Source organism: Polyodon spathula, chromosome 3, assembly GCF_017654505.1.
Source record: "Polyodon spathula isolate WHYD16114869_AA chromosome 3, ASM1765450v1, whole genome shotgun sequence".
In the NCBI taxonomy this organism is placed as follows: Eukaryota; Metazoa; Chordata; class Actinopteri; order Acipenseriformes; family Polyodontidae; genus Polyodon; species Polyodon spathula.
The window spans coordinates 87,345,059-87,370,151 of NC_054536.1; the positions used below are offsets into that span (position 1 = coordinate 87,345,059).

At 35.9% G+C, this 25,093-nt stretch overlaps 1 protein-coding gene across 3 annotated transcripts in view; it reads left to right on the top strand.

The window, feature by feature from the left end:
* Nucleotides 1-25,093, top strand: part of phf14 (PHD finger protein 14) — a 132,498-nt gene that overhangs the window by 78,350 nt on the left and 29,055 nt on the right. For 2 of the 3 annotated variants that reach the window (XM_041246261.1, XM_041246262.1), the window contains exon 17: nucleotides 16,631-16,748. The exons of the other annotated variant lie outside the window; for it this stretch is intronic. In XM_041246261.1, coding sequence (XP_041102195.1) covers nucleotides 16,631-16,748 — 118 coding nt within the window. The remainder of the gene's footprint in view (nucleotides 1-16,630; nucleotides 16,749-25,093) is intronic. 3 annotated transcript variants of the gene reach the window in all.

The following is a 25,093-nucleotide window of genomic DNA, read 5'->3' on the forward strand; positions in this document are numbered from 1 at the left end:
GCCCACTTTCTTCCAGTTTTCAACACAGGTGCTGTTATACATTTGTCATGTGACTACTAATGTCGTTTCCAGTTGGACCTTGGCGCACTTAAACTCTTCGGTTAGAGCAGAGACTGGTAGCTGCAGTATTCCTTTATCATAAAGTCCCACTTTGTTGAGGCAGCATGGAACTCCCAACCATTTCCTGACATATAAACTGTTTAAAGCTTCAAGCTTCTCTACTGTTGTCAAAGAAAACCTCTTACACAGTCAGTGGCCACTACAGCCTCGGCAGCAGACCAAACTGAAAGCACCAGAGTTTTAGTTTGCTTGGTAAAGTGCTGCTGTCTATGCTGTTCACACAACGGCTACGATACTGGCTCCAGGGAAAAACCACAGCGTAGTCTCCGCAGCGCATCAGCATGACAACCGCCTGGATTGAGCTAAGTAGGATACTTCTCTGGGGTCTTGAAGTGGGCACTTTCCATCCTCAGTGTTTCGTCGACTAGCCCACGACACCTCAAGAGGACTCGATGGTGATTCTGGCATCCAACTGCTCATTACTCGAATACTCATTCATTTCTAAAACAAATGGAAAAATGCGCTAACTACACCCGAACAAATTTGGCACTGTATTTGTGAGAGAGGAGGAAGTGATCAGCCACTACAATTGTTACCTCACTCATAATTGACAGGGAGGCAGGCGCTCTTCATTACATAGCTCTGCTGTTGGCTAAGGGAGTACATGAGTAGTGAAAATGGCATCTTTAAAAAAAAAAAAAAAAAATGTGCAACACGCGGAAGTATTTTGAAAAGGTTAAACGAGACCACCATGCAATGTAATTTCTGTAGCATAAGTATTTTGTATTGTAAATCAATGAGTTAAATGCAAGCACCCTTCTGCTACTTTGGAAGATAACACATGATGTGTCAAAAAACAAACAAGCATTGCATCTTTTGCTGTGTGCAGTGGTCGGCGATGTGATTTGTCTTGGGCTGAAAAAAGTCTTTTTGTTTTGTAAAAGTTAAATTTAGTTTGAATTTTGACTGCAAACTACCCAGGCGATGTTAAGTCTTTGTTGCTTGAGTTCTGCTGTTCCTGGTCTCCTACTAATATCGTCTTCATTCCGGAATCAGATTTTTTTTTTTTTTAATTATTATTATTTCATGGAATCTAGTATGGATACAGTGTATCTCGTTTTTTATGTTACTATAGCAGATGTTATTGAGCAAACATATTTTGTTTTGTTTTCTTAGTAAGCAGTCGTGTTTTACGAACTACATAACTTTTCATTTGCAACGCATTATCTGAACTGAGTTATGTCTTTTCAGTGCTACTGTTTCCAGTTGGAAAAGTGCTGACATGTCAAAGATGATGCTGTAAGATGATTGGAAATCAACACATTGATTTCCATTTAAAAATAACTATTTGTTATTGAGAGCCGATGCAATACAATGCGTACTTCAAGCAAAGTACCGTCTCCTTTTATTGGAACTTCAGATCCAGAGAGAGAAGCTGCAGTGTTCATTATCAAAGAAGATTGATTTATCATATCGAATGTTAAAAACTTGATGACTTGAGCAATTAACTGTAGCTAATCGGGGTTCCCCCCAGACGTTTTCAGCCTGGCACAGTGGCTGTCGCTGCCCAGCTAAAAAAAAACCTGATCCGCCCGTCTTGCAGATGCTACTGTGCCTTTAACAATAAGGATTGATTTAGCTTCTAGCAGACTAGATCAGTTGCGTGTTGCTGGGTGAAAAAAAAAATATTGGAATCACATGACCGCTGTGTTGCGTCTTGACACAGCATTTAACCAATCAGAGAGTTGAAGGGGCGGGTTTTCTGCGTTGAGCGCTTCGAGAGGCTAAAATGTTAAAAATGACCTGCTAAAAAATAACCAATTATTTTCAAAGCAAAAATATTGACAATGAATGCAGGATGTCAAAATAAGCCGGTGATCGGCACAATCCACCGCTTAACCTTTTGCGGTCCATTTATTCAGTGCGTCAGGCACTTCATTTTTTTTTTTTCTGAGTTAAACAGGTTTAAAAGGCATTGAATTACAAAAAGGACACTCAGTATTGCATCTCCAGCCAAGCCCCACCCCTTGTTCGCTGTATTTTTCACCTATAGACATGCATAGTGATAAATCCTCTTGTGATCACTCGTTTTATCACCAAACTCCTCAATAATGCGACCGAAGTCATTATTTTATTACTATAACATCTCAAAAAGCTCTGCAAATGTCTGATATTCTTTGTATCTCCTTTGTTTATGTCCTTGTTATCTCTGTGGTGCATGAGGCTATGGGATACGCACTTTTTTTCTGCTTCATTTGGCGCCTATCAGTCTCACGCCGTCATTGAAAGGTTTTCTCTGCTTTTTCCAGAGAAAAAACGACTAGATACCTGTGCTTTGTCTTTCTGATGACAGCGGACTGGAAGGGGAAAATTGTAATGTCGGACCTGGTCTGACAAAGGACCACAAAGGATTAATACTATATTTGCACCAGCTACTTTATTAAAAAAAATATAGATTATTTTCGGGTATTATGATTCAGTCCATTTTTTGTTGTATTATTGTACTGTAAGGTGATATATAGTACATAATAGCTATACATATGCACCAAAAAAGTGGAATTTTGTTATATATATATATATATATATATATATATATATATATATATATAATTATCTTTCCCAGGTCAAATCATAGAGTGCCTAAATAAGCAGGTAATTTACCATAATAAAAAACAGTAATGAAAAAGAAAATGTAGAACATAAAAAAAGAGCTGCAACCAGATATAGTCAATGAAAGACAACACATTATTCAAATTCTTTGTCGTATTATATATTTAAGGTAAGGCAAGTTTATTTTTCTGTTAAAAGTGCTCCCGGCTATAATGTTCTGCCGCCCGGCTGTACAGAGTTCCTGGGGAGAACCCTAGCTAATGCTGCCAAGTTTAGTGGATAAATTCAAGATGCAATTTCTCCTTAAAATAAACTATATATATATTGCTATATATATATATATATATATATATATATATATATATATATATATATATATATATATATATTCAATTCTCCAAGGAGTATTTGTGTTACTTCAAGAATTCTGTGTGTCCCGGTATAAACGGGGTAAAGACTCATTGCCCCATTTCTGAGTTAATTTGAATATATAATCACTATGTAACACGATTTTTGTTCCTGGGTAGTAAGTGTTATTTCCTAATTGCTTATGCCTCAAAAGTATAGAAAATGGCTATTATTCCCCACAAACTTTGCATTTGTGACCAGGACAGTGATATTTTGAAATGTACCTATTTCCAATGAGAAAACGGGCGAATTTGTGTCTTTTCGTTCACATAAAGTCAGAAAAAAACAACATATGAATCCAAATTAACATGTATTTATACTAAAGTAATACAAAAATGACTACAAAAGATTTAGAAGTGAGTAGTTTTTTGAGATTTACGATTATACTGTAAATCACTTTCACGAATCAGCCCCCAAATGTAGTCTCCCATCATTTTCTCGTTATGCTGTCCTTGGTAGCGACGTTCAAAGTCCAGTATATCCTGGTGGAAGCGCTCGCCTTGCTTCTCCAAGTACACTCCCATGTTCTCCTTGAATTTATCAAGATAAGCATCAAGGATATGGACTTTGAGGGACATCCTACAGCCCATTGTGCCGTAGTTCTTCACCAGAGTCTCAACCAGCTCCACATAGTTTTTGGCCTTGTGATTGCCCAGGAAGCCTCGAACCACTGCGACAAAGCTGTCCAAGCCTCTTTCTCCTTACTAGTGAGCTTCTTGGGGAATTCATTGCATTCCAGGATCTTCTTTATCTGTGGTCCGACGAAGACACCGGCTTTGACCTTTGCCTCAGACAGCTTAGGAAAGAAGTCTTGAAGGTACTTGAAGGCTGCCGACTCCTTATCTAGAGTTCTGGCTAATTGTTTCATAAGGCCCAATTTGATGTGCAGTGGTGGCATCAGCACCTTCCGGGGGTCCACCAGTGGCTCCCACTTGACGTTGTTCCTCCCCACAGAGAACTCGGTCCACTGTGGCCAGTGCCACCTGTGGTACTGCTGTCCCAAAGGCAAAGGTAGCAGGAAAACTTGATAAAACCGCCTAGGAGACCCATCAGGAATGCCACCATTGCAGCCTCTTGATGCCATCTCAGAAAAATGCAGATATGTATCCACTTAGGCAGCTGGAACTAAACTGAACTGGTGGGCTTAAGGCCCCTGTATTTATACTACTATTTATATTACTGGAAAGTTGTAGAAAGTTCTAGAAGTTACTCCAAGTTTACTCAGCACTGAATCTATCTGGAATGTTCTGGAAAATAGGTAAATTTAAAAATATCACTGTCCTGGTCACAAAAGCACAGTTTGTGGGGAATAATAGCCATTTTCTATACTTTTGAGGCATAAGCAATTAGGAAATAACACTTACTACCCAGGAACCAAAAAAAAAAAAATAATAATTGTTACACTGTGTAATCAGTTAAGGTTGATAACATAATATTACTTTGGTAGATCACGTCTAAACTAACACGGTAAAACTAATTTGCTAAATTAGGTACTGGAATGTTGGATTCCATTATGAGTGGAAAGTTGAATTAATTCTTGTGCATTTGATATGAAACATCGATTACAGCAAGAAACGAGTATTGAAAATACTAATGCAAAGTAGACACTGTGTGATTGATCAGTTATAATATTATTAACCATGTATGATAGTAATGTTATGGTCGTTGTAATCGTTTCATTATGAAATCAATGAACTGTATGCCAATTGCCTCGCCTTTCTGTAATATTAGATTAGTTGTGCACCCTTTTTATTTTTAAATGAAATATTGTTTTATATTTCTGACACGTTGTATGTGTCGATTTTATTGTCAAGGAAATCCGACTTCTACGTGATCCTGAACTTAAATAAGGTATACCTTATTTATCATTTTGACGTCACTGAGTGGGCGACTAGAGACAGTCGCTGTGAAAATATCTGTCCAATAAAAAATTGCATTGTGTCCGGTGTGTTGCTACATTTACAGTTGCAGTTGATAAGTAAAGATTTATAGACTATGATTAAAAGGCAGTCCTTGTAAAATGAAAAGAAAACATCTACAAATACAAGCATGCAAAATACGAGAAATAATCATGATTGTTAGAACCAGAACATTACCATTACTGTATGTTTTTTTCAACCAGATTGCCTGTTATATATTCCATGGTCTCACAACAAAACATTCTTAAATCAGTTCTGTTCTGTTTTGACTTTATAAACTTCTTAACATCTAATTTAAATCCTGTGCCAATGTCAACATGGTATTTGCAATAATTTACCAGTTTTAGTTAACATAGCTGGAGTTCCAGTCAAGCTGGTCAGTAAGAATTGACACAAAGTGAAGGGCAGAGCAGATTGTGATTCAATTCAAAAGTACTGAACTGTTTACATGATGGAGGAATCATGTTTCATGTTTACATGAAAAAGTAATCCAAAAGCAAACAGTAATGACAAAGAACTGGGTATATGAATGCTACATCATTTGCAGGTACCGAATGATTTTTAAGATTGATTAAGAAGTTCATTTTCTGTTGTGCTGAGTTTCATGTTTAGGGTCCAACCTTATGTTTAGGATTTAAACTATTAAAACATTATAAATTGTGTACTGCAGAAAAACAAAATCTTACTTCTACGGACATTCATGATGAAATGGCTACCGTTGGGAGCCTATTAATTCAAATAAATGATCGCATTCATTGTCTTGAGCTCTGGTTAAAGTCAATTTATTTTAGCTCTTATGATGTTATTGTGTCTCAGGTAACCCTGACCAAATCATTTTTGTATTGAAAATGTAAAGCTATGGAACTTGGAAATCTAGCAATACAAAACAAAACAAAAAAAAAAGGTTTTTCAATCCGTATTTTAATCTAGGCCATCAAACTTTGAAGTTGCAGTCATATCATATTTTATAATCCATGACCAGGATTAGCTAATGAATAGATAGTGTATTAAACACATGGATATCTGCACGCTTGTGCAGCTTTTTATCAGTATGCTGCCATGGACTTAGTCTGTCTTGAGTTTCTGATTATATGTAAGTCATACAGAGATCAGTCGTTATCCATACATAATACCAAAATCACATTAACTCGTTCTCTTTCTTGGATAATCCTTTCTGACACTTACTTAAGAACTTGAAATTCAGCTGGTGTTTGTGTTACAAATAGATTGATTTTAATTATTGTGTCGATACCAAATTAGACTAGATGGGACATTTTCTTAGATGGTCTGTGTGTGTGTGTGTGTGTGTGGTGTGTAATATATATATATATATATATATATATATATATATATATATATATATATATATATATATATATATATATATATATATATATATAATTTTTTTCTTTGATTCCTTTTACTTTTATTTTTTTTCAGCATCTCTGTGCTGTCATCTGTATATCTATGTCTTATGGCCTATCAGTATTTTTGACAAGTGTCATCCATCCCCTAAAAACTGCATCCCTTAGAGCTTATGTGCTGTTTTTATCTGGCTACCATAGGGAATGTATGTACCCATCTCCATTGTCTTCCCACGAAAACTGCTTACAAGCATTAAAAATAATTCATCTTTCAAAAGATCTTGTAATAATTGTAGATATGTCTGCATGACTGAACTTGCTGTGATTTGAGATGTTGGAAGCAAAAGTTTTCTGTAGCAAAATAAAAGAAGCTACTAAAGCGGTTTCAACTAGAAATCTTTATCAATGTCTTTCAGTGGTGAAATTAGTTTTAGTTGGTGTGCTAGTACCATTCTTCAAAAAGGTTTTAGTGAGCAATGTTTCTACTTAATGCATTTTATAGGGGTGGGGAAAATATCAGAATATCCAAACTAATATTTTTTCATGAATTCGAATACGAAAATAAAATATTTGTATTCGTCAGAAATGCATATTATGTGTTTTTTTTTTTAATTTTATTATTATTGCTTTTTTGCAAAGTAAAATGTACATAATGCAGGGTTTGTTTTAGTAATAGGCTACTGTAAATACTGTGTCTGCTGTGAGAAATTACATTGTTGAAAACAGTCGGAAATAAGCATCATGTTTGCTCTTCTGCTTCATTCAGACGTTGCAATATGGAAAGTGGCAAAAGGTGTGGAATTACTTTGACAAAATGAAATGAACAACATCTGTGCAAGTGCTAATACTTGCTCTTGATCCCTGATTTAAAATTCTTAAGTTTATTTCTGATGTCCAAAAAAAAGAAACCAAAAGAGAAATTGAGATTACGCGCACGCAACCCGGAGCTGGCAAATACTTCTTCTCTTGGATTTGGGAAGCGAGACAACATCGGCATTGACTTCCGTCAGCAACACTGATGCAGTTACCACAGAACATACCCGATCTGAGTATGATGTTTTTTTTGCAAGAACCCAAACTATCTGTCACAGAAGACCCACTCTTGTGGTGGAAGCAACATGCCTCACGTTCCCAATTTGCAAAGAAAATGTTCTGCATATCGGAGAGGGTCAGGGTCAGAGAGGGTTTATCAGAAGCCGGTAACACCATTACAAAGAAGCGGGCCCGCCTAATTGCAGAAGTCGTGGACACTATTCTGTTTCTTAAAAAAAAAAAAAAAAAAAAATCAGATTTTGTTTTTAAATTATTTTCTGTTGGACTGTAAAGTGAACAACGGAAGGGCGAGTTTGTTTAAATTCTATGAAGGCACTTGAACACTGTTGCGACCGAAAAGTTAATACATTTAAGTTTCTTTATTGGTTGGTATTTGTTAGTTACGAAAAGGCCTGAAGTACGCAAGTGCTGTGTTTTTGTTACCCGAACATTAAAAAAAAAAAAAAAAAAAAAAAAAAAAAAAAAAAACATTTTCGTCCCACCACTAATATTTTATACTATCTTGTTCATTAGTTTTTGGTACAAATATGGTATCATTTGATTTTCTATGTGATGTGTTTCCATTAAATTGGTTGCTTTTTCTGTTAAAACATTTTTTTCCCTTTTTGACTGTGTGTGCTCTTTAGATGTATATTATGCAGTATTGTGGTCTGAAGACAGGAATGACAATTTATTATTTACTATAGTGGTTTCTGTATAGTTTTTTTGTGTTCTTACTGCTTGTCTCTCCCTGACTTCTAAGTTATCAGTGGTATCCTGGTATGCATCTTCAAAACCTTTCCCAATCATTTACATAATGCAGCATCATCTGATTCTTTGTTCTTCGCTCCTGGTCACAGGGTACGTTCTCTTTATTCTGGTCTCCATCTGTTTTATTTCTCTCTCACATCTGTCCTTCCAGTCCATTGCTTGACACGTACAATGCTGTCCTTTGTTGGGTACAAGTACCTCGTTCATTGTATTTTATTTTTTATTGCATCCCTTTGAGACCCAGCTTGTGTGGAGAATATTGATGCAGCAGTTTTTATGTATGTTTTTTTTTTTTTTTTTTTTGGCCAATGGTTATACTGCCTAGCTTTTTTAGTGTCACCCCAAGTGAATCTTGGATTCTATGTGAACACATACAATATGCTATTTTTATTAATGTCAAAATAGAATAGCAATCTTTTTTCAATTGTTTAGTTAATGTTATCCCACAATATGCATTTATACATGTCATCCTTAAAGCTTACTGGACTGATGTTTTTAAAAAAAAAAAAAAAGACACCTTTCAAAGTGATGGCATTTAATTTGAATTAAAATAATATATTTATAATGTTGCTGGCCTTTGCTAATGTAACCTTTTCAGATTGTTTGTTTGTTTTTTTCTGTCCGTGTAGTGTTATGCGATATAGGTGTACCAAAAGAAAAATAAATCTAGTTGAATGCTGCTTAAAAGCTCCTATCAGAATACTAGGTCACTGTGGCAAGGCAGCAAGATATTACAATTATTTTGAACAGCGACACCTATGGGTTACAGTTACAATATGGGGCAAATCATGCAGCAACTTTTTGCTTTTAATGATGTTGAAGAATTGGCTACATATAATCTCTAGGTCAAGTTCAAGTTGTCATAAAATTAAAAAAAATAAATAACTGTTTGCCAGTTATTTTACAAAACTTACATGGTCCCTTACACATTGTCTTTTATCTCTGAAACCATCTGAGGTGCGGCATGGTGGATATTTGCTTGGTTATGTAAACCCAGAGACAATACACTTTGAGTTACTGTCTTAATGAAAGGTCACATTGTCACATAATTTGAATTGAATGAGGAAGGCTGTTCAATAGACATTTAGGATTCTGCTCCTAACTCAAAATTATCTCAGTCAGATAAATGTAGATTCATAGAAAAATTAGAGCTCAGTAGTGGATCAGCAGAGCACAGAACCACCCAGAATGATTGAAAACACCTCAGCATAATAACAAAATGTAAAAAGTAACTTGCTCTTTAAGAAGCCATTACTATTGGAGCAAAAGGAGGTGTTGAAGTGACCATCGTAAATAAGAAGATGGTGACCGCCTTTTGTTGGATTTATTTGACTGTGAAATTCAAGACTGTTCCATAAAATCACTGCATACTAAACCATATTTGACAATATCTTAGCTTATCATGTTAAGTGTATTTCTGTATAAAACTGATTTGAGTGCCATGAAAAAAATGTGCTTTCTTATTCATGTTGACTGTTGGTTTAATGCAATATGCTGTACTTGAGAATCTGGTTAACAGCATAATGTGACATTGTAAGATGGTGTAGTTACAGATTTTTAGCATTTGTGCATAAACAGAGTAGTTAACCTTAAATCATAAAATCACTTTCAGCCGAGTAACTGCTAAAATCACTGCACTGTAGCATCCTGTAAATGCCATAATCCTTCATCTGCCACATTAAGCCCAGGGAGAATGGTGAGCTGTGGTATCAGGAGAGTTATATTAAGGGATGAGCCCTGAACCAAGTGGAAAGATGTTCTGGAAGAACAGTAACCTTTCCCATGATGAGTGCATTTGCCATTACGTTTTTGACATAGAATTGTGTAAAATGATTTAATGTTGGCATTTTTGTTTTGCTGACTCCCTGTTTTCCTAGTAAAGAGAAGACAAAAGCTGGGTTAGGTATGTAGAGGGAGAGTGACCAAGCATCTGAATTCTATTGCAGTTGTTCTTTAGGGTTAATTTATGGCATTGCCCTGTGTAGTAATTGCATACAAGATTAATTATAAATCAAAAGTGCATAGCTTCTAATTAGCAGACGGAAAGCCCAACGCATCAAATATGTGACACCACATGCATGTCGTATCCCATTTCTGAAAGAACACAAAAGGGTATAGTTGGGCTGCAAAGATGGAAGGTAGATGTGCTCAACCGAGTATGATATTCAGTGTTACAAACACATGCGGTATAGTGAAAAAAATGCTTTTATATCCATTACTTTTAATAATGGAGGATACCTCATAAACATTCTTATAGCTCGCCCCATTTATAATGCTGTAGTCGAGAGTCATAGTTAAGAGACCGTGTTATTTGTGTTCTGCCTTATAACGAGAATACTATTGTTAGTGTAATGGCATTATGGGGCAAATGGGATCCATGACTGTACATCCTTATAATCTGTTCCAAGCATGTTCATATGTGACACTCTGTGAGATCAGTTCCTGGCCAAGATGAGCAACAAATGTCCAATGCCCCAACAGCACAGGTTTTAATTCCTTGGTAAGCCAGGGTATATCACCATGTTGGATCCAGACACATTTTACATACCATGTAAAATTGGTATTTTTCAGTTACAAGAAGTGTCACTGCCAATAAAACATTTAAGTATAGTATATTTTCCTGACTCTACCTGAAGGGTGGTCATTTTTTTAAACATCACATTGTCCCATACTCCATATTCCTTTGTTCGATTTGGACTTATGATTCCTTTTTTTAATCAGTTATCTTACAATATGGTTGTGTGTTGCTTCTAGGTAAAGAGAATATTTCAATTGGAAAAATTTGAGTAGGGGATGTACGACATTGTGTCAAAGTGGATTACAGTGTACAGGTGCAGGAGTGATGTTGTGTGTAATTAGTAGACATTTGTAATCCAGTTGGAAAAGTATTTTTATTTTAACAATCCAGGTCTGATGACCAAATAATGGTTCCTGGCAATACACAGCAATGTGTTGTGCATGGGGTAAATAACGGGTTTGCAGTCCGAAATAGTAAAAACGAGTACCCTTCAAACCAGGTCACCAGTCCTGGGTGCATGCTGTATTGCTCGTGGTGGGTGATACAGTTTATTGCGTGACAACAGTGCAGTGCTGTTCTGAGTTTACTGCACAGGTCCTTCCGGGTTATTTTCTCTTAACCAAAGGGAAGGAACAGATTGCGTCTCTCCATCCCCTTTTATGCCGTCACACATGACCCCTTGATAAACGAGTGCAGCCGCCCCTCCAATCCGCGACTGCCACATTGTTTCCCTTCTTCTGGAGTTCCGCCCCCCTTTCTAGCTGGCCGACTTCCCTTGAACCCTGGGAACGAACTGTCGGGCCAGCCCATCCAAGGTACTCTGTTCTTGCTACTTAGTGCCCTCAAATCAGGAGGGAGATTTAGCACCAAGAATCACTGTATTTCTGTCACAGACATATATGATAAATAATACAATAAATAATTGTTGGTGTGTTGCCCCCACCCCCCAACTTAAATGGCCTACTGTTCAAATCTTTAATTTGAAATCAGAAAAGGTTTTCCCTGTTATATATATTTTTTTTGATAAAACAGACTTGCTTAATATTAAAATAGGTTTGAAAAATTGGATAATCCGCCTCTCTTCTACAAGCGACACAAAGGAAAAATCTAAACATTTCATTCACTAGCCCTTAATCAATTTGGAAGTATATTGTCTGTTATTGACCTGATCTCTTGGTTACTCCTTAGTTAATTGCTCTGCTATTTGATAAATGTGTTATTTACCACTTAGACTAATCTGCTTGGTGATGAAAAGATGAGGAATAGCAGGGCTTTTGCCAATATAGTATGCTGGTTACTTGATCCTATATATTTAAGTTTGTTGTAACTAAAGTAATCTTTTTTGTTTTATTAAACTCAGGTGCAAGGTACTTGTTAGTGAGTTGAGTCCCCACAGTGAATGTCAGGCCAGAAACGGAATGACCCATTATAGGTGCTGTAATTTAACTTAACATTTTTAGTTTTTCATGTGGTATGACATAAACCTTGAATGGACATCTGCTGCAAAAGCTATTTACCTATGTTATACAACACTTGGCCATTGTTGTGAAGGGACAAAAATTTAAACCTATAGTAAAGTCTGTTCACTAGAATGCACTGCAGTCGTCAATTTAGAGAGTTTTCATAATAATCTTTGGTAATTTATCTACAGTATAGAAGCACATGTCAGCAGAGTAGGTTCTTATCCTGTCAGATTGGTACCTGAATTAGACATTTAAAATTGGTTAAACGAGGGTAACATTTTACTGAACATTCTACTCTCACTATCATCCAAAAAAAATATATATATATACGTATGTGTATTATGTTTTTTATATTTATTTTATATACAAGCCATCAAGTAAATGGTTAAACACGATACTTTATATTATGTGGTTCTGTACTAGTTCATTGAATGATGATGTCATTACTTGACTTGCTGGAGCATGACCTCCTGACAGTTTTTTGGTTAAATATATACAACTATTAATTAGGTATTTCTACCTTCAACTAGAGTAGCTTATATGTGAATGACATTGCTGTATATATGTATGAATACTTGAGTGGTAAAATATTAACCAAGGTGGCCATGAAGATTTATTCTTCAACCAGCGTAAGCATAGATGAAGGAGCTTTGCCTTCAGGGAAACTTAAGAACTCCTATTGCAAATTAAATGGATGAAACAGATACAACTAGCTTGAGGAGAAAGACATGTGTTGCAGACAAAGGGAATCGATCATGTTCCCTCACATCCAAATAAGATTACATCAATCAATAACCACTCTTTGGAGTGATTGAATTCTGCCAGGCTAAAATTTCTATCTTCAGACTGGTCAATTTTACCAATGATTAAAGTAGTCCCAAATTGCTTTGATAACATCAAGGACCTTGTTGTGACAAGGTCTGTAAGTGCAATCTCTTCAAAAGATAGAGGGGTAGAGGTATATTATCGAAGGCATTGGGAAAATACACTACCCGAAGGTTCAAGAGTGCATCTTAGGTGACTCTTGTGAAGTCTATTGCTGTTTATCACATTTTAGATACTATATTCGGTATATATGTTACACTCAGTCAGGATTCGGTCAGTGAAGATTAAAAATAACCATTTCACGATTTGAGCATTGACAGATTATCAAAGAACGAAATGAATGGTTAGTTTGATCTTTGAGAAACTTATTTTGATCAAATTGCGAAATGGAAAGTGTCAAACAAGCAAAGAGCGAAATACAAAAGAAGGTACAGCTTCTTCGGTCTTTGAGTAAAGCGATATAATCAAATTGCAAAATGTAAAATACCAAACGAGCAAAGAAAGAAACACAAAAGAAGAGAAAACATATTCGGTCTTCGTCTGCTGGAGGAGACAGTCGGAATGAATTTCAATTGTCCGATAGTTAATTCCTAATTTGGACGAAGTACCCAAAGAAAACAACATTTATTTTTTTTGTCAAGCAAAGAAGTGCTTCTATATAATATATAATTTGCTCAAAGAGCCAACTTCCTGAAGTTTTGGTATGTTTAACATGCCTTTGTATATAAATGTACTTTAGTTAGATATAGATGGAGAGATCTAGAATATATACACATCTATTTTATATAGTTTTAAAAGGAGGTATAACTGCAGTGTAGAAAAATGAAACAAAAAATGGGGATGTACACAGAAGATTTGAAGGATTAAAATATAATCTAATTTAGGACGTTTCGGACAAATGCTTTGACCACAATGTGCCCTGTAAATACATTAACATCCAAACTGAGATGAGAGGCACTAAATCATCATTCAACATACATGAACCTTGTACATGCACCTATAAAGGAATAGTATAGTACATTATCTGCAAGAAATGCAACAAACTATACTGGGGAAAATAAAAGGCGTTTAGCAGACGCTTTGTGGAACATTTACGAAGCATTAGAAGCAACATCACTACATTTCCAGTAGCCTGACATTTCAACAAAAATCGTGGTGGTCCAGTGGTTAGAGAAAGGGACTTGTTACCTCAGTGTGTGTGACCCCGAGCAAGTCACTTAACCTTGTGCTTCGTCCTTTGGAAGAGACGTAAAACCGAGGTCTTATTTTAAGTGAGTCTGCACCAGCAGTTGTGATGCATAGTTCACCCCCTAGTCTCTGTAAGTCACTGGGGATAAAAGCTTCTGCTAAATTATTATTATTAATAATAATAATAATAATAATTCAATGCTATGGGACACATGCTGCTTTGTCTGAAATGCCCGCAAAAACAATGTTTCATTTTCATCTACCTGTGTATTAATTTTGAACTACTATGCCTTTTTACTTTAAAATATCTCAGAACTGACTTTTTGGAACAACAGTAAGACAATGTGTGCACTTTTACAGCAAGCAGAAAAGGCAGTCAAATCAGTGTCCAGTTGCATACAATATAACAATAGAGCAGTTCTCATTAGTGTCTGCAGCATTCTACCCATGTGTCTTCTTTTCAGCAGTTAAAATAATTGAAATATCTTCAGATTTTTTTAAATAAATGTGTGCTTACCTCTGTGAATCAATTGTTCTTCAGACCTCTTATTTTTCACACACATAGCTATTTTTAATCTTGCTGTTAAGTTAAAGTTAAAAAAAAATTTCCTAAAGATTTTTCATGGCTGAAAAAGTCAAGTAAGCAGGACAAGGTAATAATTTGGAGCTGTAGGCTACGATTTTGAATCCCCAGATATGGATTATCAAATATGATATGACAACATGAGTATTGGCACATCCACCATCAGTTTATGAAAGTAAAATCACATAAACAAAATTAGAAAAAATAATTGAATAATACATGCCACCTACTGATTTCTTGCAGCAGTTACCTCTTGATGAAGAGCCTAGCACAATAGTATTACATCAGAGCTTTGTATGTGTGAGGCACACTATATAGTCTTAAAGTATGTATTTAAATCAATAAAACTGATATCCAAGCACTTTTTTTGAATGTTGACGAATTTTCCTTTTTCTGTGACAGTGGGCTCTTAATCAATTTGCTTGACATTAAGTAACTTAAATGCATCTGTTCATTAGCCTCTTGTGTACCTTGAAAATTCAAACCTTTTTCCCTGGTGCTCGCTACCAGCCTCCTGCAGGCTAACTGATAAGACCCCCCCCCCCTCCCCCGGTGCAGGTAGTAGTGGCATAATGGAACAAAATGTGGGCATTGGGCTTTGAAAATAAAATGAGATTGACCCTTGGCTGTTATCTCATGTTTCTGATTTACATTGTAAAATCAGGATCTACACTATTGGTTAGTACAAAATTAGTTAATCGTGAACAGGAAGGGTCTTGGATGATTTCAGTACAGTGGAATGCAAAGCAGCACCGACTGTAGGACACAGTCAAATAGCAGATTGTAGTTTGCAAATAATAAAGGAAGTATTTCAGTGTCACTAAGTATTATACAAAGACCTTCAGTGTTTCAAAGTAGAGAGAGGTTTCCTCAGCTCTTCTAATTCTGAGATGTCTGTTTGCCTTTTTTCACTTTTGTTGAATGCTACATAATTATGCAAGTACACAAACATTTTGTTTTGTAACACAGCAGCCTCACAATGTTAGTAGTAGTAATTATAGTAGTAGTAGTCATATTTAATGGTTTGATTTATTTTATTATTTTTTTGTTAGCTGTTCAGAAATTGCACAGTGTAAACATTGTTTATTTATATGTCTTAACTGAGGGCCCTTCTGTTGGCATGTCAGCATTAGTAATGAACTTGTAGGATCTGGAATGATTTTTTTAGATGTGATATTTGTATTTAGGCATAACAGATTTTTATTGTACAGGGTGGGTGGAGTAATTTACTTTTTATTGTGGCTAAGATAGATTTCATGTGGTTCCAATTTTTAAATGGCTATCCAGGTGTTACTAAACTGCAAGATAGTAAAATGTACCTGTGACTATGGTGCATGAAATAAAAATTGTTGTATGCCTTGAAAACAGTAGCATCCATCAGCTCACGGTAGCTCATATTGCAGTGTGCCAGGATGGCAGGGGCAATTAATTTGTGGTTCTACATATTTAAACTGCCTGTGCTGTCCTTGTTTAGAAGATAACAAATGCAGTGACTTCTCAAGACCTAAGTCGGCCTCTGACATTTGATTTATTCTTATCTCACGTCAATGTAATTTATATGCAAACATGATTTTGTCTGTGCTTGCCTTATGGCATTACTTGAAAAATATCACAGTATAAATATAACACTCTGGGAATATGATTATGTTGTCCATATCTTGGTATAGGTTCATTAAAGGGTATTGAGATGAGAACACTTCTTTCTGGAATGCAATTTCTCCTTTTGTATACTTAAAACTGCCAAATAAAGTCTATTACAACATGAGTGTATATTCAGAAAACATAGATCTATGAAATTTGAAGGAAAACTCTTACAAGCACATGGTATAGAGAAAATATGGAAAAAGTGTAGAATTTTAATTTATCGACTAAATTATGTTATCGTCCAGGTGTGATGAATGCCGCCTGTGCTACCACTTTGGATGTTTGGACCCTCCTCTAAAAAAGTCTCCTAAGCAGACAGGCTATGGTTGGATCTGCCAAGACTGTGATACCTCATCCTCCAAGGTAAGAGATAGCACTGTAACTTTCACATACGAGTCTTACTTTGTATAATTGGAAACTGCAAACCTTCAAAGAACAAGTAAGCTTTCACCTCTGGAGGGCAGGCTTCTAACCTGCCATGGTCAAAGTGATGAGTTTGGTTTGGTGTACAGTTGCCTACAGTACATCACAAAAACACCACGCACGACTCGAATCTGGAAAGCCCAGAACTGAATCACCAGTGGATTGGAAAAGCCTGGTCTGGATGTTGCATAGCACACACTATGTACCATGTAAGATGTGTGGAACAGTTTTGTTAGTTAATTACTGAAGCTTCCCTACACACACACACACAGCCTGTTCCTCCTCATCCTTTCAACCTCATGGTTGAATTATTCAAGTTATAGATGAAAACTACCTACCGGTTTAATATTAAAAAAATAAATAAATAAAATTAATTCTATTATCTAATCAAACACATTTTTGTATAATTGCTCCTGTTACATATAATGAGGTCAGAAATGTACAATACTTGATAGGGTATACATGTAAATTAGTTTGAAAAAATGGGTTTGCTGCTTGAGATTAGGCTTCAGAGAGATTGCATTCTGGTTGCATGTGGATAGAATAAAAATTGCAATTCAATTTCTGTCGAGTTTATGAGCAAAAGTGGTTTTAGGCATTATCTAAATTGCTTCTCTTGATTCTTTTTCTTTTACTACCTATTTTATAGTCTCAAGGAAAAAAAATGAAAAGTATGTTTTAAACAACTTTTATTAACACAAACAGCATCTTAAACTCTTAGGGCCCTGTCATACCTAGTTTGTTTATGAAGATCTGATTTAGAATTCACTTGCAAACAATCGAAAATGTTACAATTTTGCTTTGATTGTTTTCACACCAGAAGATCTGAAACTAACTGCATTTTTCCTCCAGGCGAGTTCATGTTCGCCTTCTCGATTGTAATCGCCCCAGAATGCATTTGTTTTCACACTGCAATTTTTTAGGTGAATCTGAATTTCTGCACGTGACCAAAATTATATCTTCCAGTTAATGCCCAGATGGATGTTCATTATTAAACATGGACACAACAGCTAATAACCCATCACACCTTTCTTCTTAAAGGCGTACAGCCTCTAGTAACCCCCAGTATCTCTCACATCCGCCTGGTACATATTGTTACAATATCACAACAAAATCCCATCTTGTTCGTTTGGTTGTTAGTAGCTTATTGGTCCCAGAATCTCATCAAGCAGCTTCTTGAAGGATTCCAGGGTGTCAGCTTCAACAACATGAATTACTGTATTTGGAGTTAGAGCTACAACTACGGTACTATTAAAATGTTTAAATAATAATAAAAAAAAAAAAAAAGTAAGTAAATAGATTTCAATAAAAAAAAAAAAAAATCGGATTTTTTAGAAGAAAAAAACGGCCCCCTGCTTAATGCTTATAACCCCAAAAGTGAAAAAGCCTGTTTCAGGATACACTTAGCCTTACAGGTGGATTGACAGATCATAGGAAAATGAAATGATTTATCTGCCTAAAGAGTGTGAAGAGTTTATTCTGTTCTAACAACCTTACAAGGTACTTTACTTGCAATTCTGTTAACTCTACTATATATTTCCATATTTTCCTTTCTGTCAAATAATGGACAGTCAGTGACCTTGCTGTAGGGCATTAGGGCAGCATCTTCTTAGCTAGCAATACTGCCTGTCACTTTTCAGTAATAAGAAGTCTATTTCTATGAATGCCTGCCAGTTGCAATAAATCTAGAGGCTAATAAAGAGCATAAGGGCATCGGTCTAAAGGATAATATCACCTGTACCTGTCATGTTTTTGCTAAATTATTAATTGGGATTTAATTTGTATTTGTTCTACCTATAAAATTAAGGTTTTGTTGAAATAACCACCCTAACCACTTCTATTGTTTGAAATCTCGTTATGAAGAACTGCAGACCTGTATATGACTGCTTATTATCAGATAGCTGCCTTTACGAAAACCCAGCTCTGTCGAAAGATCTTTTATGCCCTACTTCATTCTAATGTTAATGTTCATAAAAATAACAGTTTGCTTATTGAATTATATTGTAGTCTGCATAGTACTGTGTATATCTCCATTGTAAATTAATTCAATTAATAAATGTATCGGCCTTCAATTGTGTTTAAAGGACATCAGTCTTGGTTTAACAGTATAGTTTCTCAAGCTGCATTTGCATGGAAACCATGGTTAAACCATATAAAAAGTGCAATATACTGCCTTGATTCTTGTCCTTGGGAGTGGAGAATGTTTAATGTAATGCAGGTTATAGATTGGTTTTCTTAGAATTTGCTTAGTTGGGTAATAGCCATTGCAACTCATGAATATACAAATCTAAATATGTTTGCGAGGCATTCTTATTTATTGTTGAAACACTTTTGTAACTTTCTCATCTAGATGTAAGGCAGAGTGAACTGCTGTTCTAGTACTTTTGCCCTGTGATCAAACTTTAATTGGGTACCATTGGGACCATATAAACCAAATGTAGAGCCGTAGTGTACATGATATGCCTTTTTGTAACACATTTTGACCCTTCAGGCAATAATACTATTTTTATTTGTTTTAGCAGGAACTTAATTGCAGTTTGCATTCATGTGTGTATTAACACTGGTCTACACTTATATCTAGTGCAACTTTAAATGCAGAGTTTTAATTAAGGTTTTACCTGACTTCTAATTTCCAGGATTATAAATGTTAATATCACCAGATGGACAAGTAACCACTCCATCTTCATCCTTTTGGTTATGCTACAGTGCCTATTTGAAGTATTCCCCCCATTCGACGTTTTCACAGTTTGTTGTGTTACAACCTGAAATCTTGATGTATTTAAATGGGATTTTTTTTCCTTTGATTTACACAACATACTCAACACTTTCGATGTGTGAAAAAATGTGGGGGGTGTGAAAAAACAAATCAATTAAAAATAAAAACCTGCAAAGTCTTCATTAGATAAGTATTCACCCCCTTTGCTGTGACACTCCTAAATAAGCTTATTTGCAACCAATTGCCTTCAGAATTCACACAATAAGTTAAATGGAGTCCATCTGTGTGCAATAAAAGTGGTTCACATGATTTCAGATTAAGTGCACCTGTCTTCGTGGACAGTTTTGCTTTTGTTTTCTGTTCATTGTTTATATTTTAAATATTTTGCAAGTGTTGTGTCTGAAATTGGTGACGGCACTCCCATGCTAAGTGTTGGTGAAGTCCTGATCTGAGAGCATGTAATACAGACAGCTCTTATGATTACGTGTTATTGTTTGTTTTTCAGTAAAAACAAGTTTAAATTGTAGGGAGCTGGTTCTTCTGTTTAAGATAGTAAATATTAAATGTTTACACAAACCTCAAACACGTTTGGTCACCATCACAACTGTTGCATTAAACTGGGGTACTGTATTCTGTCAGTGTTAATACAGCACCTGTCTACACTTAAAAGCATTGTATTAGATGAAATTGTTGTTATTATTGTTAGTGTATTTGTTACCGTCCTTCTTGCACTTCATTTTGTTAAAACATGTGATATGCGTTCCACCCACCCCCACCCAACGTCATAGTGCATTCATACATATTAAAACGTGCTTTTAAAGGGAGAGGCAGCATTTCTGTGTTGTAGGCACCTTTTTTGTCGCATTTCCAACCATCTGGAGCCCTGCAAATTTTTACACACAGCGTGACTCTTGTCAAGAACATGAGGCGAGTCCACACTGGATTTTAAACTGGCCAGATCAGGTCAAATTTTGCTGTCGCCCTGATGAGATTATTAATAACCCGTCTCCGCTCAGCTTATATTTTGCTCAGCTGCCGGCGGACTTGACAAAAACAACCTGAACACTGATTGGTAGGTGAAGCTGCTAGAGGACATGCTAATAAATAATAATCTCTACTCCTCAGTGCAGAGATTATTATTATTTGTTTGTTAGCAGACAAAATTACTTAAAAAAATTAAATAAATATATAATCGTATCATCAAGAAAAATATCGCGGTTCTCCGCATGATCGATGAATCGCCACACCCCTACTAAAAACACTGTCATTCTAAAAAATAAAAAGGTAGTAGATTAAAGGGCATCATGATTAACCAAGTCTTTTAATTCAAAAGTATTTCCTACAAGGCCAACTCCCTTGAGCCTAAGGATTAGGTACAGGCACATTTCATCATCCCTTCAAAGCTTGCATAGCTGCCAGTTTATGATTAAAACATCTGAAATATTAACTAATGAGCCCAGAAAAATGTTAATTGTTCCTGGTATAGGTTGTAAAAGTCTATTTGGGGGTAAAAGTGTATTTCTGTGACTTACAGCAATACAATTTTAATGGTCTTTGTCCACCAAAAGGTTTACCATTTGCTACCAGATGATCATGAAGTCCAGTCTGTATATCCTGTGTTGTAATGCACTTTGTTTCAATTACAATGCACAGTTGCCTTTTTTAATAAGAGTCTGTTGCTTCAGTTGACCTACTACATATCACAGTGACACTGCAAGCTGCCAATTTTTGATGTGACACAAATCTTTACTAATGAAAATCAACAGGGTATCTTTCCCAATACTATGGCATCTTGCAAATGGAAATGGCTCGATTTGGGAATTAGGACACTCTGATTTTAGTATCAAGTATGTGTGTCAATGTGCGAGTAAGAAGGTACTTATACTGGTGCATTACTATAAAATAAAATACAAATCAATCAGACTAGCATTCTGTCACCCTTATCTAGGAAATCTAAATGTGCTTTCATTGTATAGAGTATGGTTAAATACAGCAAGTTCAACTTTTTAAAAAATGCTAACAATACAGACTAGAAATAATTTCAAGTAAAAAAGTGTGCAACTAAAAGCTGATTAGTTTTACTTTATAACCTTGGCCCTATTATGACTAGAGCCATAAATGATAATGAAAGTGTTAGTATACAAGCACCAGTAATTTCACAGATGCATTGTTTTCATGGCAGCACCTTTTAATTGAAGTGCAAGAGCATGAACTGTTTTTCCGATCGCTTCCAAGTTAATTCTACAGTTTATATGACAAATACAATTTTTAAAGTTGTATCGTTCATAATAAACTTTCATATTCAAATGCATAAACTTCTTGGCATTCTTTAGAGATAATATAAAAGGCTGTCACCCCAGGTATCTTTTTAATTACAAAATAAGTCTGATATCAATTAAAAGCAATGATGACGGGAGAGATCACGTGACCTTACCGCTGGGATGGCTGCTTGTTGATAGAGCTCCTGTCGCCACTTTGCTATTTCATTTATAATTGATCAACTTACGCTCTTTATATTATTTTTTGATAATTTTTTTATATAAACATTATCTACTTCCATTTTTGGATGGCTACTTCACGCAAGGGACCTGTTGCTTCCCCTCAATCCACACTGGAGGGAAAGCACATGAAGAGGTCACTGGGCCCCGATGATTGGAACGCCTGCTTGGCAGAGGTTGCACGCGCTTTCCGTGGGCCAGTTCAGGAAGCAGCTTTGTGGCCTGTGACTCAAATCGTAACTGAAACAGCTACTATCCTCAACGCTCTTAAACATGAGGTTTTTGATATTGCTGGGGTTTAGGTGTAGATACGGAGTGGAACCAGCAAGTGAGAGGTAGTACATCCGTTAACTGTGGTCTGAGATTTCTGATATGCAGTGTGCTCCTTCTGGCTTTTTTCTTTTATCATTTTAAATTTGTGTACCAACGCTCCCTTCTCAGTTTAATTTACTATGTTTTTGACAATTGTTGTATTGGGGGTGGGGGCTGGATTTTGGGATTGGGGGGGGCTAGGGAGGCGGAAGTAGGGACTGGGAGGCTGAGATTTTGGGATTGGGGGGGTCGAGAGGGGAGCAGAGTCTGAAAGCGAGAGGGAGTACAGATGTTAATTGTGGCTTGAGCTTTCTGATATGAAGTGTGCTCACTCTGGCTCTCTTCTTTATCACTTCTTTGTTCAAGACTGAACAGATTCAATTCTTTTAGCCTGTCTGTAACCATGCTCCCATCTCTGTTTATTTTGCTGTGTTTTTGTCATTACTATGCAGCTACCCTGTAGGATATTGCTATATGATGAGTGCCAAGTCGGGGATCTTTCTCCATGTCATATTGCTCTCTCTGAGTGCTATGTCTTTTACTCATTCATTTTCCCTGATCTTAATCTCTATTTTTGACTATGGGTAGTGTTGTCATTAATTCCTGAAATTTCAAGGGGCCAGTCGTCCTGTAAAAAGAGCACAGTGCTTGGATTATGTTTTAAGAAAAAAAGTTGATGTGGCATGTTTGCAGGAAGCACATTTGGTTTCAAGTGATTTTTTAAATAAACATAAGTATCCTGTAGTATTTTTTGGTTTTTGAAGTCCACATAAATTAATCTCGGACCACGCCCCTGTGCCATTCACTTTCAGTTTTTCACAGGGGTGGGAGTGTTCTGTCTGTGGACGATTTTCCGTCTTATTAAAAATATTTTGGAAACTGTGAAAAATGAGTGTGTGTTTCGAATGTGTACTGTAGCAATGTCAGGCATTGGCGAGCCAAGAGCTGATTTCGTAAGCAAAAATTAAAAGTTGTTTTCAGCTTCTTGCAATTCATCGTCAAAAATGTGCACTTTATTTTCCTTACAGTTTTACACTGTAAAGTCATACTTTTATCAGAGCCGTGCATTTGGTTACTATGGCAATGAGGTCAAACATAACTGACTTCATGATTGGTGTTTGAGCTATACTTATACTAGTCCATACATTGACCTAGCGAGTCAGTGGCATATATGATGTTACAATTTACTAATTCATAATTATTTCTACGTAGTATTAGAAGTGTAAAGAAAAATTCAAAAACGTTGTCATTTAAGGTTTGCATGTATACGCGATTTATTGATGTAAAGGCAGCAAAATATGGAAATTGCATGTTCCTTTTCAATAGTATGTCAACATAATTTTAAAAGGTTTACAAACTTGAAAATGCCACTGAATTTGGCACTCTAGGTTGTTTAAAAAAAAAATATAAAAAAACTTTTTGTCTGCTTGTTATGTTTTTTTGCAGCCAACACATTTATAGAACATTGATATGTTTTTAAAGATTGCTTCAATAGCGACTTGTGTTTCAATCCTTGAATGCCATTTTACCTTTGAAGTAGCGCAAATACTGCCAAGGTTAGCTCAAAGGTATTCTATTTAATAGAATAGAAATAAATAGAGTGTCTTTGGTTAGCTGTACCTGAGAAAATGCAGTGAAAACGAGCAGCCATATTTAGCTGGAAACGAGGTATTCTCAGCACAGTAACAAGCTTTTAGTTTTGGTTTGAAGGCAGCAGGTGCATAGCATGCCTTTATTTATTTTTTTATTCGCTTGACAGACGCCCTTATGCACAGCGACTTAGAGGTAACAAGTTATTACAATAAGCTAAGAAACAAGAAATACAGCTTTTTTTTTTTTTTTTTTTTAAGTTTCTGTTTTCTGTTTTGTTTTGTAAAATGAAACAGTTTGTGCAATTATTGTACACAGTGTGTTTGTTTCTGAGGGTTGTATACCCATATTTGCTTTGTATTTGTAGTGTATAAGCTGTGTGCAACTACTGTTAAAATATGAACTGCTAAAAATGTTCGCCTTGCTGCACTCAGCACCATACGTTTTCCGTCTTGGCTAATTTGCTCTGCTCCCACCTGTTTTTGTTCTTTTGGAAAGGTCTACGACTTGGCTACACTTAGCCACTGCTAACACAATGGCAGCATGGGATACTGCTGCTGATAGAGGCACAGTTGTTTGAGTGAGATAAAGTGCATATTATGGAATTTCCCCCTAGGATAACTTTCATTCAATTAATTAAGGTATATTATTTCCTTTATTTTAGTTTTCATAGTTTATTGTATCTTGTTGTAATATTCTTGTTTCTGTCTTGATATTATTTTGTATTGTTGTGGTGTTTTTTTGATCTGTATAATCTCCCCCATTTCCCTCTTCCCAAGGGGTGAGGAAAAGAAGTATTATTAATAAAAATAATTGTTCACAAAAAAGCAATGACGACTCATTTGTAAAATGAGGAAACTCGATCCCTAAAGATAGTTTCCATTTAATACATATTGAGAAATCCAAAAGGAGAGGTGTAGACTGGGACTGATGTGCACTGGTGGTGTGCAAGCAACATTTTTCGTTAATCTGGCATTTCAGAGATAAGACTATTTTAAGGTTACTTTTAAGTTCTCAGACAGCACTGATTTTAAGATATAGTACAGTAGCTCTGGGGTGGATTTAAGATTAAACTAGAAAGGTTAACAGACAGCAGGCTGTGCTAGGCTGAGTTATAAAAATATGGTACCTTCAAATCCGAAGTACTGTATGTCATGTCATTCTACTGT